The sequence below is a fragment of the Emys orbicularis genome, chromosome 1, assembly GCF_028017835.1.
Source record: "Emys orbicularis isolate rEmyOrb1 chromosome 1, rEmyOrb1.hap1, whole genome shotgun sequence".
In the NCBI taxonomy this organism is placed as follows: Eukaryota; Metazoa; Chordata; order Testudines; family Emydidae; genus Emys; species Emys orbicularis.
This window is the reverse complement of record NC_088683.1, coordinates 130,642,614-130,658,330: the sequence shown is the minus strand read 5'-3', so window position 1 is coordinate 130,658,330 and position 15,717 is coordinate 130,642,614. Positions and strand designations below refer to the sequence as shown.

The 15,717-nt window shown below is 45.5% G+C and overlaps 1 protein-coding gene across 1 annotated transcript in view; it reads left to right on the top strand.

Annotated features, from left to right (window-relative positions):
- The first annotated feature begins 467 nt into the window (after positions 1-467).
- EFCAB6 (EF-hand calcium binding domain 6) overlaps positions 468-15,717 on the top strand; it is a 106,838-nt gene continuing 91,588 nt past the window's right edge. Inside the window, exons 1-2 of the mRNA XM_065421650.1 lie at positions 468-683; positions 2,384-2,532. Of these exons, the coding sequence (XP_065277722.1) occupies positions 468-683; positions 2,384-2,532 (365 nt within the window). The remainder of the gene's footprint in view (positions 684-2,383; positions 2,533-15,717) is intronic.

Here is a 15,717-nt window from a genome sequence, read left to right as displayed (position 1 = left end):
GAGGGCACTTGGCATATATTAACTAAAGGCTCTTTCAAGGGCTGTGGGCAGTATGAAAGAGCACAAATTTAGGAATATGTGAAAGAAACAAAGGGAGCAGTCAAGAGAAACCAGTGTCTTTCAAAGTTAGCAGGCATGTTTGCTGTCCGAGATCTGTGGGTGGGTTGTCATCCATATACTGAAAATGTGTTTTCAAGGGCCTAATTGCTCTGTAACAATATTGGTAAAGAGATAAAACTATCAGAATACCCTGTGATATTACATGCAAATAAGAGTATTTGTTAAGATTGTATGCTACATGAATTAATTCTCCTAAAGAAAAGTGAAGATAAAAAGCACTATTATAAATGCTAAGCTTTGTGCCTATTATTCTTCCCTAGAAATCCAGTCTGAGAAATACAAATCAGTTGTATTTTGGACTTATCTTAATATTTTACATAAAGACTTCTCTAATGATTTAACAAGAAATGGTCTTCAAAAAGAAATCCAGTTACTTTTATTTCTTTGAAGATGCCAATAGCAGTGACTTTGCTAAAATTAAGTTTTCCTTACCAGCATCGAACTGGGAGGAGACACAGGATAAGATGCCAAAACAGAATAAGCTGTCACTACAGACTTCAACAGCTGAGGGTAGTTTGATAGAATGCACACTAGATGACATTGAGATGGCTTTTAGGAAAAAGGTAAGAGAGTCCTTAATGTGTCTGAATACTCTGAAATATGGAGGGGTTGAGCCAGGCGTCACACAGAAAGGAGATTACACAGAAAGTTTTGGTGTTCAACATACAAATTAATAATAATTATGTTGTTTTTTTAAAAAGCCCTTAATAGAAATGGCAGTTTTGTTTTTCATCGCACTTTCTAAAGGTCTCATATCTTGTTTGTCAGGTTCATAGCTTTAAAAAATGTATATAAATAACTAGGAAAACACCACTTTTCTAGATGAAAACAAAATAAAAATATTGAAACTGGATGGGTCAGGCAAATCATACATGAATCTGTCACTTCTCACTGCTAGATCACTTGCCTGAATCCCAACCCAGCTCCGGAATGATTAAAAGTTGTCATCATTTGGCAATTATTTCATGAGCTACATGAAATAAGCTAGTGGCCTAAGTGCAGTCCCTAGTTCGATATGTGTGAAGCTCATAAATGGCACCCATGTGGGAAGTTTGAACACAGAGGTTAAGGGTCGAATGGGCATGGAGAAGGAATTAACTCCTTATGCCTTGAGGGGATCCTTCCAGAGCATGGTAGAGGGACAACATAGGGGATCTTGCACTACCACTTCCATACATATGTTCTACCTATTTTGTGGATAGAGGAATAGAATCCAAATCTTCTGAGAGTCAGTTCTGTCCTTTAACCTCAAGAAGCTCTCTCCGCTCTCAGAAGGCTATAGTGAAAGTAAGGGGACGGGACTATGGACCAGAGTTAGTGTTTTAGTACAAATCCAGCTTGCAAGCCTATAACTGTACTTCCTCAGCCTTGAAGTGATTGGAGAGTTCTAGCAGGCTGGAGGTCAGCAGGCACTAAGGCTGCAGGGACATCACCTGACCTTCTTTCCCCTTTAGTTCTTGATTCTGAAGTCAGAGTAGGTCCTCCTGAGCCACACAGATTGATGCCTGGGTTGGTGGCTGGGTACATCTCATCACCCTGTAAACCCTATCAGCCCATGATATTTATTTTGGACTTCCTGAAGTCTCTCCATACATTATCTCTGCCCTGTGATGTCTGCAGTTTTCATTTAGCAGTAAACAGATTAGAAAAAGGTAGGGTAAAGCACCAAAAAGGGTGATGGAAAGCCCCAGGAATGTTTGTACTATTCAACACACAGTACTGACTGAACTTTTGGTGAATAAAACCAATCTTCCTGCTGTTTTATTATCCTTACTGAAATTTGCAGTAAGTCCCATAAGCAAAACCACACTCCCCTAGTTTCTATGCAACAGCCCATGAACTAAAAGAATAACCAAAGAAATGTGCAATATGTTTATATAATAGGTATATTAACGATTCTGTTTCTTATAACATTTCTTCTGAGTTACAATAGGGTTGTCTTTAAAAGTATATTAAAACAGATGTATCAAGCAGGCAGATCCACCAATATTTTTAGCCCTGAATTTTGAGGTAGAGTTATTATATGTGCTATCTTTCTGTGAGAAACTTGTCTGCCTTGTCACTTGAGTCTCTGTGATTGGGCAATACTGTTTTGTAGTGAGCATATTAATTAAACATCTGACAGAGCTTGCCATGGTAACCTATTTGATCAGTTTACAGAGAAGAACATTTGAAAAGGTCTTGTAAAAAATACATTATTGTTTTAAAAACTTCATGAGCTTGAATTTTCTGAACAAAACACTGTAAATTGTATTCATTTCAGCTGTACTCAACCTATCAGGACATTGAAAAAGCCTTCAGAGCATTTGATGTCAGTCAGAGTGGATTTGTGTCTTTGGATTACTTAAAGTCAGTCATAAATGGCTTTATATTTCCATTACCAAATGGAACTTTTCAAGAGCTAATGAATAGGTAAGAGTCATATTGTTTTCTTTAGAGACATTTTTTAGCATTGCAGCCTCATAACTTGATTATTGCTTTTTGTGACTTCCTTCGTTAATTTGCCTCATTTGTGCCTGTGTTGCAACGTGTATGGAACAGTATGTAAAATCTGATAGAACTAGCTAGATCAGGGGTTCTCAAACTGGGGGTTGGGACCCCTCAGGGGATTGCGAGGTTATTACATGGGGGGTTATGAGCTGTCAACCTCCACCCGAAACCCCGCTTTGCCTCCAGCGTTTATAATGGTGTTAAATATATAAAAAAGAGTTTTTCATTTATAAGGGGGGGTCACACTCTGTGGCTTGCTATGTGAAAGGGGTCACCAGTACAAAAGTTTGAGAACCACTGAGCTAGAGGGCCATGTTTGCAGCAGTAAGGTAGGCAGGCACAATAGAGTGACAGCCTTCACTCAGAATTGCCTTCTATTTGTTTGTCATTTTATATTTAGTTTCCTAGTGGGAAGGGTACTCACTTTCATTCAAGTAAATACTGGTACTTTAAGAGGAATTTACTGTATAAAAATAATCAGAACTGAAAAATAACTAAAGTTTAATCCTGGGCATGTTCAGAACCTAATACTCAAATTTCAATATTTGTTTTTTTCCAAAATGCCTTTTAGGTTCAGATCATTATTACTAATTATTATTATTACTTTTATTAATTATTTCTTTGTTAGACGTTAACTATGTGGTCAGCATTATATAAGAAAACAATTGAAGACAGTCTCTGCCCTGAAGAGCATACATTTTACTTATAGGATTTAGTCAAATTTAGGACAACCACTGTGGATTGAGGGCAGTATGATAGTACCTTGACACCAATGGCAGTTACCTGTGTTGACTGAGAGGCTGGTGGCTGCTGGTTCCTGAAAAAGATTTTGATCTTGGCTGGGCTACATCTTGGCAAAAGGCATTTGAAACTTACTTTTAAATGTAAAAAAATGTGCTACTTACTTTATCCCAGAAACAAGGGATGGGGTGAATTACTGGAAGAGCAGCTCGACCAGTATTACCACTTTATTACCATGTTTGTGTGCTTCAAGCTTGCACTTTTTAAGTGTACTTCTGTTTAAAGGGTTAAATGAAAGTGTGAAGTACAGCATACCTTCAATGGAACTTACTAATGCTAACCACTTTGACTATGTAGTGGTCATCAGTAATCACTATAGGATTAACTATAGGAACACTGGGGAGCTAGATGATGTAGTGATGTCACTTCTGGACAACTGAATTTAAACAAAATTAAGACAAAACTCTTCTGAATTTGGGGGGGCATTGCAAAACTAGAACCTGAACTGGACTGAGAGAAGGGCAAATCAGGCCAGCTCCTAGATTAAAACCCAGGTACTAGTTCAGGTTAACCAGACACTGCAGCATTATGGCCAGAATTCAGATACTGTGGTGATAAGGATGATATAGAAGTGATAGATGGATACAAAAGGATTTTTGGGACTCAACCTGCCCTCAGGGATCTGAGTTAGGTTAAAGGAAATTTTTCAAAATCTAATTTCTTTGGACCTGATTTGAGTTCAAATGGAGCTAGCCAACTCCCCAAGCCCACATTTCCCATTTAAAGCCAGAAAATGGACATTCTTCGGTATTTTGGTTCAATCTGGACCCACACTTATACACAGAGACCAAAACCCGCAAGAGGAAAATAGCCAGAAGATAGCCTATATTCACAGGCAGCAGTGCTAAGAGCATATGGAAAATCAAAGAGGAAGGGGAGAAGAACAACTTAACTTTTTAACTAGCTCTTTAACAAAAACGGAGATTGCTTGAGTCTTAAATAGTGGTGCAAGGCACACAAGTCAGTTCTTACTGAGAATGTGAGCGAAGCAGAAACCAGATCATGTGTTACTATTTAAAGATTCCATAACATAGTTTATATAATTAAACTCATTTATGTGAAAGTAAGATCATCCCTGAAAATAATCAGTTGGATTTTTTTCTTGTATGTACTAGTTAACTTTAAAGGCCTCACTGCAGATATACATTTTATAGCAGCAGGTGCTGTATGAGAGTATCATCTGCAGTAACTATATTGCTTTGTGCATTCAACAGATAAATCTGATTTGCTTCTAGTCATTCACAATGCGACATAACAATGATCAACTATTACTTTGTCAAAAATATTGCTATTATAGTTTCTTCAGTTCATGTCATTCGCTAGTATTAAATCTTAAAGTAAATCTTGCTCTTAAACACAAGCACATAATGGAAAGATTTCTACATGCATTTTTCCATTGGAGTTTTCTCTAGACATTGACAAAATATAGTGTCACTTTAATCATGCTATAAACAGAAATATTCCAACCTACATATACCATATCTTTCAGGTGATATTTCTCAGATAAGGTAATTCAAAAGATGCACCAGTGTGAAAACAACCACAGAGCTTTCTCATAGTTATGTTGCTGTAGTAATGTATATATGGCTTCATGTAGGCTGATAATGAATATAACAATCACTAATAGGGAATGTTGTATGATGTAAAGATTAAAATGATATTTAAATATTGTTGTAACAGGGTTCACTCACTACTGGGACAACTTGTGACTGGATCTGGGGATCAGCTCTTGCCTGATCTGGTCCTCCTTTCTATTGGTTTCTCACTTCATGGGCTTTCTCTCTTTCTGGGACTTGGGGTGCTCCCTCTTCATGACCTGCCCAGAGGACTAAGTCACTAGTTAGGCTTCCCCTTCTGGGGGTCAAAATCCCACTAGACAAGCTATCCATATGCCCTGCCAGGCAGTTTTCTGGTCTAAGTCCAGGTCCAGGGCCACTTTCCCAGTGGCTGGCAGGGTAACCCAGACCCACCCATTACTCCGGGTTCCAGCTGAGGGACCCTATGCCTAGCAACCACCGTCTAGTCAATCTCAGACCCTGTTGCTATTTCCCTGGGTTCCTTCCTACCTCACTTCTCTATCTCCTGGCTCATTTCTGAATTTGCCAACTTGAGCTTCCTTTCCTCCCAGTGGCTACTCCACCACGCTTGGTTTCTTGCCTGACTCTGTAGTTCAGGGTAGGATCCCAGGGCTTACTTTCCTCCTAGAACTCCTCCTGGTCCGTGGCCAATTCCTTTTCTCGCTAAACAGTGACCACAGAGCTCATCCCTGACCGGCCTCTCGCTCTCAACTTCCTGGCTTTGTACAAGTCCAGCTTGCCCCTCCCCAGCTGGGCTTCATTTTCAGTTAGACTTTATCTGTCCCTGGCTCTCCTCCAGGTGAAGCATATAAATTTAATTGTCCCTTTTTAATCTGCTCAGGCCTTGTCCACATTAGATGGGGCAGGGAACTATTTATAGATAACAACACATGACAGTGTTTTATGATTCTTCTAGATATCTGCATGTCTTAAACCTCAGGGGTGAAATCCTGGGTCCATTGATGTCAATGGCGTTTTTGTCATTGACTTTAATGGGGCTAGAATTTCACCCCTGAACCTAAGAATTCATCTCTCACAATATGTGCCCTTGCAGCAAGATCAAATATATTGTAAACACACCATTCATATTTACTTAATTTCAAAGGATATCACTCGTTAGTCCCAAATTCCCTACATTTCACACAAATTCGGTGTCCCATCATTTTTACTTTTGAAACTCCTTTGCATCAGAAATAAAAATGAATGGAACAAAGATTACAGGAAGAGCTATTTATGCTGAACAAAGGAATCCCACCACATTTTAATTTTCCTGCATGAATAATACTTTTTTGTCTTATGTTTATTGTGGGTCTTTGCCACGCATGTCCCTTGACAGGTGGAGAAGTATGAGTGAAGGATACTCTTGTTGTCTGTTCCAAAGACCAAACGTTCCATGACCAGAACGAGCACTTTCCCAGTGCGGGGCCTTCTTTTATGCAACTCGCTCCTCTGGTGAGATGCCAGACCCCAATTTGGCAACTTTCACTCAGGTCATGATGGAAACCATGCTTACTTGGTCAGGCTTTCAGTGAACTTAATATCTGTTTGAAAGAGTGAGGGCAATTTGGTTGCAGATATTTCCTGGTCCTGACAATAGTGTTTGTAGTTTTAAGCTACCCTTTTTGGTTAGCTTGGTGTCTGATTTCCATGATTTAATATTTTTGTAAAGATTCCAGATGCTAGGCAATGGTGCTTAAAAATTCTTAAACACTTTTAAATATATGGTATTTTGTAACGGATGACTAATAGACCATAAATCATCTGGTTTTACCCAATACTCATACTATTACAATCTTCATCAAACAATGTCCCCCTTTTTATAATATTTATATTCTAGGTAATTAAAAGAGGACATAATGGAAGATGAATTTCTAAAAGTCCTGTAAAATTATGAAAATTTTTAAAACAAAATTAGTTTAATATATAAGGCCCACTGGATAGAACACTATACTGAGACTCTGGAGACCTGGGTTCTGTTCCTAGCTCTGCCACTGGCCTGCTGGGTAACCTTGGGCAAGTCATTTTACCTCTCAGTTTCCGATCAGTAAGATAAACTTCTTTTTCTTCTTTGAGGCCTGGTCTACACTACGTGTTTAGGTCGACTTTAGCAGCGTTAAATCAAATTAAGCCTGGAAACGTTCACACGACGAAGCCCTTTCTTTCGACTTAAAGGGCCTTTTAAACCGGTTTCTTTACTCCACCTCCGACGAGGGGATTAGCGATAAAATCGGCCTTAGGGGGTCGGAATTGGGGTAGTGTGGATGGAATTCGACGTTATTGGCCTCCGGGAGCTATCCCACAGTGCTTCATTGTGACCGCTCTGGACAGCACTCTCAACTCAGATGCACTGGCCAGGTAGACAGGAAAAGCCCCGTGAACGTTTGAATTTCATTTCCTGTTTGCTCAGCGTGGAGAGCACAGGTGACCACGCAGAGCTCATCAGCACAGGTAACCGTGATGGAGTCCCAGGATCGCAAAAGAGCTCCAGCATGGACAGAACGGGAGGTACGGGATCTGCTTGCCATATGGGGAGATGAATCAGTGCTAGCTGAACTCCGAAGCAGTAAACGAAATGGCAAAATATTAGAAAAGGTCTCCAAGGCCATGAAGGACAGAGGCCATAACAGGGACACACAGCAGTGCCGCATGAAAATTAAGGAGCTAAGGCAAGCCTACCACAAAGCCAGAGAAGCAAACGGAAGGTCCGGGGCAGAGCCGCAAACATGTCGCTTCTACGCGGAGCTGCATGCCATTCTAGGGGGTGCAGCCACCACTACCCCAACCCTGTGCTTTGACTCCATTAATGGAGAAACACACAGGGAAGCAGGTTCGGGGTACGAGGAAGATGAGGATGGAGATAATGTAGATAGCTCACAGCAGCAAGGAAGCAGAGAAACCGGTTTCCCCAACAGCCAGGATATGTTTATCACCCTGGACCTGGAACCAGTAACCCCCGAACTCACCCAAGGCGTGCTCCCAGACCCTGAGGGCACACAGGGGACCTCTGGTGAGTGTACCTTTGTAAATATTACACATGGTTTAAAAGCAAGCGTGTTTAATGATTAATGATTAATTTGCCCTGGCAATCGCGGCCAGTACAGCTACTGGAAAAGTCTGTTAACGTGTATGGGGATGGAGCGGAAATCCTCCAGGGACATCTCCAGAAAACTCTCCTGGATGTACTCCCAAAGCCTTTGCAAAAGGTTTCTGGGGTGGGCTGCCTTATCCCGTCCGCCATGGTAGGACACTTTACCACGCCAGGCCAGTAGCACGTAGTCTGGAATCATTGCATAACAAAGCATGGCAGCGTATGGTCCCGGTGTTTGCTGGCATGCAGACAACATCCATTCCTTATCGCTCTTTGTTATCCTCAGGAGAGTGATATCATTCACGGTCACCTGGTTGAAATGGGGCGATTTTATTAAGGGGATATTCAGAGGTGCCCGTTCCTGCTCTGCTGAACAGAAATATTCCCCGCTGTTAGCCACGCGGTGGGGGGAGGGGGAGGGGTGAAGTGATCATCCCAGAGAATTGGGTGTGGGGGGGAGGGGAGTTAGTTGGGTTTGTGCTGCATGTTAACCCTGAAACCGCAGCCCCTCCTTTTACATTGCAAACCCATTTTAAATGGCCAACCCAATGGGTGCTTGGTATGGGAAATGAGAGGACTACTGTTTGAAACCATTCCCACATGTTAAGAAGGTTAAAAAAGCCAAAAGACTGTGTCTTACCATGGCTGCCTGCAAGCCGAAATCTGTGTCCTGGCACTGCGTGAGTGATCTCTCACACCAAACCGGCAGGCCCTCAATATAAGAGGAAAAATGCGACCTTGTAACGAAAGCACATGTGCTGTATAATGTGAACAGCAAAATTTAACGTGAAAGAGTGTACCCATTGTTCTCTAAAATGTGTCTTTTTTAACCACCTCTCCCTTCTCCTCCACCAGCTGCAAATGTTTCTCCTTCACAGAGGCTAGTGAAGATTAGAAAGAGAAAACGGAGGACACGGGATGACATGTTCACAGAGCTCCAGATGTCCTCCCATGCTGACAGAGCACAGTAGAATGCGTGGAGGCAGTCAATGACTGATTACAGAAAAGCACAATATGAACGAGAGGAGAGGTGGCGTGCTGAATCGCGGCATGAACAGAGCAAGTTGCGGGCTGAAGATGATAGGTGGCGTCAGCTTGCAGACAGAAGGCAAGAGTCGATGCTCCGGCTGCTGGAGCATCAAACTGATATGCTCCAGTGTATGGTTGAGCTGCAGGAAAGGCAGCAGGAGCAGAGACTGCCGCTACAGCCCCTGTGTAACCAACAGCCCTCCTCCCCAAGTTCCATAGCCTCCTCACCCAGATGCCCAAGAACACGGCCACCCAGTCACTCCACCCCAGATGATTGCCCTAGCATCAGAAGGCTGGCCTTCAATAAGAGTTAAAGTTTTAAACTGCAGTGTGTCCTTTTCCTTCCCTCCTCCCCCACCCATCCCGGGCTACCTTTGCAATTATCCCCCTAGTTGTGTGATGAATTAATAAAGAATGCATGAATGTGAAGTAACAATGACTTTATTGCCTCTGCAAGCGGTGCTCGAAGGGGGGAGGGGAGGGTGGGGTGGTTGGCTTACAGGGAAGTAGAGTGAACCGGGTGGGGTGGGGGGGGGGGCGGAGGGTTCATCAAGGAGAAACAAACAGAAGTTTCACACTGTAGCCTGGCCAGTCACAAAACTCGTTTTCAAAGCTTCTCTGATGCGCACCGCGCCCTGCTGTGCTCCTCTAACCGCCCTGGTGTCTGGCTGCGCGTAATCAGCGGCCAGGCGATTTGCCTCAACCTCCCACCCCGCCCTAAATGTCTCCCCCTTACTCTCACAGATATTGTGGAGCGCACAGCAAGCAGCAATAACAATGGGGATATTCTTTTCGCTAAGGTCTGAGCGAGTCAGTAAGCTGCGCCAGCGCGCTTTTAAACGTCCAAATGCACATTCCACCACCATTCGGCACTTGCTCAGCCTGTAGTTGAACAGGTCCTGACTCCTGTCCAGGCTGCCTGTGTACGGCTTCATGAGTCATGGCATTAAGGGGTAGGCTGGGTCCCCAAGGATCACGATAGGCATTTCAACATCCCCAACGGTTATTTTCTGGTCCGGGAAGAAAGTCCCTTCCTCCAGCTTTCGAAACAGAGCAGAGTGCCTGAAGACGCGAGCATCATGTACCTTTCCCGGCCATCCCACGTTGATGTTGGTGAAACGTCCCTTGTGATCCACCAGGGCTTGCAGCAGCATTGAAAAGTACCCCTTGCGGTTTATGTACTCGGTGGCTTGGTGCTCCGGTGCCAAGATAGGGATATGGGTTCCGTCTATGGCCCCACCACAGTTTGGGAATCCCATTGCAGCAAAGCCATCCACTATGGCCTGCACGTTTCCCAGAGTCACTACCCTTGATATCACCAGGTCTTTGATTGCCCTGGCAACTTGGATCACAGCAGCCCCCACAGTAGATTTGCCCACTCCAAATTGATTCCCGACTGACCGGTAGCTGTCTGGCGTTGCAAGCTTCCACAGGGCTATCGCCACTCGCTTCTCAACTGTGAGGGCTGCTCTCATCCTGGTATTCTGGCGCTTCATGGCAGGGGAAAGCAAGTCACAAAGTTCCATGAAAGTGACCTTACGCATGCGAAAGTTTCGCAGCCACTGGGAATCGTCCCACACCTGCATCACGATGTGGTCCCACCAGTCTGTGCTTGTTTCCCGGGCCCAGAATCGGCGTTCCACGGCATGAACCTGCCCCAGGAACACCATGATTTCCACATTGCTGGGGCCTGTGCCTTGTGAGAAGTCTATGTCCATGTCAATTTCCTCATCACTCTCGTCGCCGCGCTGCAATCGCCTCCTCGGCTGGTCCTGGTTTTGCTTTGGCATGTCCTGGCTCTGCATATACTCCAGGACAATGCGCGTGGTGTTCATAGTGCTCATAATTGCCGCGGTGATCTGAGCGGGCTCCATGATCCCAGTGCTAGCTATGGCGCCTGGTCTGAAAAAAGGCGCGAAACTAGTATCTGACGGACCAGGGGAAGGAGGGAGGGAGGGAGGGGCGAGTGACGACATGGCGTACAGGTACAGGGAATTAAAATCAACAAAGGTGGCTGTGCATCAGGGAGAAACACAAACAACTGTCACACAGAATGGCCCCCCCCAAAGATTGAACTCAAAACCCTGGGTTTAGCAGGCCATTGATTTCACGGAGGGAGGGGGAAGCTAATGAATACAGAACAAATCTATTTTTTACATCTTAAGCTGGCAGCCGACAGTGCAGCATGACTGATAGCCACTGCAGTATGATGACGATGGATACCAGTCGTAATATACCATCTTCTACCAAAAGGCAAGGGGCTGCTGCTGTGTAGCAATGCAGCTCCACGTCTGCCAGCCCCACGTCTGCCAGCACCCAGATCGCCCTCGGCCTCTTCTGGGTGCTTAGCAGAAAATACTGGGCGCTTGGCAGAAAATAGCATACTACGACTGATAGCCATCATCGTCAAGACAGTTCAATAGGACTGAGCATGTCTGCCCAGGTGCCCATGATCGACAGCCACTGCAGTACGATGACGACGGATACCAATCGTAATATACCATCTTCTACCAAAAGGCAAGGGGCTGGTGCAATGCAGCCCTACGGCTGCCAGCCCCACGGCTACCAGTCATGCTGCACCGTTTACCGCCAAAAGGCAGTTAGCTGCTGCTGCTGTGTAGCAATGCAGTCCCATGTCTGCTGGCACCCAGATGACATATGGTGACGGTGAGCTGAGCTGAGCGGGCTCCATGCTTGCCGTGGTATGTTGTCTGCACAGGTAACCCAGGTAAAAAGGCGCGAATCTATTGTCTGCCATTGCTCTGACGGAGGGGGAGGGGCCTCACGACACGTACCCAGAACCCCCCGCGACACTGTTTTGCATCATTCGGGCATTGGGATCTCAACCCAGAATTCCAATGGGCGGTGGAGACTGCGGGAACTGTGGGATAGCTACCCATAGTGCAATGCTCCGGAAGTCGACGCTAGCCTCGGTACTGTGGATGCGGTCCGCCGACTAGAGCACTTAGAGCATTTTATGTGGGGACACACACAATCGGCTGTATGCAACCGATTTCTATAAAACCGGCTTCTATAAATTCGACCTAATTTCGTAGTGTAGACATACCCTGAGTCATGTCCCTATGGGTGATACACTGTAGCTGTGCTAGCATCCCTGCGCTGCTGATCGGATCAGTGTCCTTTAGGCCCGCACATGCCCTGTCTCTACTTGTGCTGCACCACGAGGCTATTCAGTGCGCATGGGTTAACCCCCCTCAGTTTCTTCTCAGCTGCCCCTGGCTAGAGACAGAGCTATTTGAAGTCCGTTAGGACCATTACTTTTCATTTTGCATTTCTATAGTTAGCCTTATAGTACTTAGTTGTAGTTCTAGTTGTAGTTTTTTTCTCTTTTTTATCTTTTCTCCCTAAAAAAAAAAAGAGAGACTTTATTTTTTTTCTGTTATTTTCCTCGTTGGGGACCCTTCCCCCAACTGGTTATGCCCAGTTCACCAGGCTTCAAGCAGTGCCTCTGTTGCAAAGAGGTGATCCCTGTTGCAGACAAGCACTTCCAGTGCAAACGCTGCCTCGGGGAAGGCCACATTCAACAAAAGTGTGGTCTTTGCCAGCAACTCCAGCCCAGGTCCCATAAGGATAGAGAGCTCAGGCAGAAGGTCATTTTCATGGAGGCAGCTCTCCAACCCTCTCTGGACCCATGCCACAAGTCACTTGGCAGACCTGAGTCTTCCCCACAGCCCTCAACATCCAAAGCCTGTGGGTTGAAGAAACAAGCTACTGACCCCTCTCATAAATTGTCGTAAAAGGTAGTGGGAACTCCCCACAGTGAGCCCCAAGATAGCTGCAAATGATCTCCGGCATGCATAGTGTCCTCGGTACCATTGGCACCAAGACAGTCTCAGCTCAGTTATCATTGACAAGCCTACGTAGCCAATGGGCATGGGCAGCAAGTCAATGGCACCGAGGGACAAGGATAGGAGGAAGCACTCTGCTGAGAAGGCATTACCGGTATGCAGTGCTCCATCGGTACCATCATCAACACCTCATCCAGCACCAAAGCGACCGGTACCGGCAAGATCCCCATCCCCCCCGGTACCGCCAACGGCACCAAATCGGTTGGTACTGCTGGAATTCTGGCACTCAAGAGACCTCCATGTACCTGATGCACTGGAGGCACCTCCTTTTGGTACTGGGACTGCCTCACTGAGTCTTTGCCCTGCACAGGAGTCTTCCCTGCTGCCTTACCACACTCCCCTGCTCTCTAGTGAGGGCTTGGATAGCAAACTGGAGGATGTGGCATCACAGTACTCCTCCCAAGCTCCTTATGGCTCCCAATATCAACAGGGCCCCCAAGCATACCCTCAGACGGCCCCACCATCGCCATCTTGATATGGCCACCCCTGGGCACCACTACCGACCTCTATACCACCATCAGCCCAGTGGCCATACTGGGATCCTTGGGCTGCATATTGCCACCATGCCTCTCAAGATTCTAGCCCCAACCGAGAACCCTTGAGGCACATCTCTTCAGCTGTGGTATCCAGGGCTTCAGAACCTCCAGAAGTAATCATGGAGGAACAGGAAGGTGGTATTAAGGAAGAGGTGACACAGAGAACCATATCCTCCTCCTCCCCGGATGAGGCCATCATGCCTCCCCCACCATCTCTGGCTGATGACTTTCGCCTCTTCCAAGACCTAGGAAAGAGAGTGGCAGACACTCTTCAGATACCACCAGAAGAAGTCAAAGACACCCACCATTGTCTCCTTGACATACTTCATTCATCTTCATCCTTAAAAATCACCCTTCTATTAACGAGGTCATTTTGGACCCTGCAAAAACCATTTGGCAAACCCCAGCATCAGTGGTACCTACCTGAAAGCAGGCGGACAAAAAGTATTATGTCCCAGTGAGGGAGATTGAATTCCTCTTCTCCCACCCTCCACCCAACTCCATCGTGATGGATGCTTTTCATTCCCATGGCCGCCAATACCAGATGAGGTCCACTCCCTACAATAGGGACTGAAAGCATTTGTACCTTTTCGGAAGAAGGCATATTCCTTGTCCATTCTTCAGTTTCAGATTACCAATTACCAAGCCCTGACTGCGAAATATGACTACATAAATTATTTGAAACTGAACGATTTTATTGAGCAGCTGCCTGAGTTGTACTGTGAGCAATTTAAGGCCATTATTCAAGAGGGACAGCTAGTGGCCAAGACAACGCTGCAGTCTGCTCTCAACACAGCCGACACAGTGGCCAGGTCCATCTCCCTGGCAGTGGAGATGCGATGTGCATCATGACTCCATGTTTTGGGCTTCCTGAAGGCAATACAGTCGACTGTGGAAGACCTTCTCTTAGAAGACAGTAAGCTCTTCGTAGAGAAGACTGATGCTTCTCTTCACATCCTGAAGGATTCTAGGGCCACTCTGTTCACTGGGCGTCTACACACTGGGACAAAAAAAGAGAAAATTCAGTCTGCAGCTCCAGCACAAACCACGCACCTCCCAACACCCAGCTCAGTGATCATTCCAATGTTGGAACAGGGAGGCTTGTTTTTGGCCCTCGACCTTCAGGATGCCTACTTTCATATCTCAATCCTACCATCTTACAGACGATTCCTCAGATTCAGTCTTCGAGATGTGTCCCTATGAGTGCTCTACAAGCCACCCTCCTCTCCGCTACTTCACAGTTCTTGTCAATGACTCTTTGGTAGAGAAGGAACTGAGGGGGGTTAACCTGCGTGTGCTGACTAGCCTTGTGACGGGGCCCAAGAAGAGACAGCACATGTGTGGGCCTAAAGGACACTGCTACCAAAGGTCTCCCATCAGTAGCGTAGGAAATTGAAATTAATGGAGATATCCCATCTTCTAGAACTGGAAGGGACCTTGAAAGGTCATCGAGTCCAGCCCCCTGCCTTCACTAGCAGGACCAAGTACTGATTTTGCCCCAGATCCCCAAATGGCCCCCTCAAGGATTGAACTCATAACCCTGGGCTTAGCAGGCCAATGCTCAAACCACTGAGCTATCCCTCCCCCTAGGGATGCAAGCACACCTACCATGGAGCACCCAGAGGGGCACGCATCTTGAAGAACCATTGTTACTGCACAAGGTGAGTACTTCTTCGAGTAATGTCCCTCTGGGTGCTCCACTGTAAGTGTATCTGCGCCCCTGTGCCTCTAATCTGAGATGTTAGGTAGCAGTGTCCGTTTGGCCTGCCCATGTGCCCTCTCTGCCTCCTGGTTTGCCTCAAGGCTATTTAGCACTGCGCGAGCGAACCACCCTCAGTTCCTTCTCAACCACCTTTGGCCTCAAACTGAGCGAGCAGTTGTCTCTTCCTTCTCTGCGTCATTAGTATAAGTAGTAGTTATTCTTAGTCTTTTAGTTTCTTTTAATAGTTAAGTTTTCATTTTCCAGTTGGGAGGGAAAAAGAAAAATAACTTTTTGTGTCATGTTTCCTGCTCTTTTTGTGGGGGATCACCCTTACAGGGGCACTTAGTAGTCTAGAGTTTCCGTTTTCCCAGTTAAAAAATAAATAAATAAAAAATAAAGAAGAAACAAAAAAACTTTCTTCTGCATTCCTAGCCTTTTTGAGGGTGATATCTCCACCCGGGGCATGACCAATTCCCCCAGTTTTAAAAGCTTCCTCTCCTGCAAG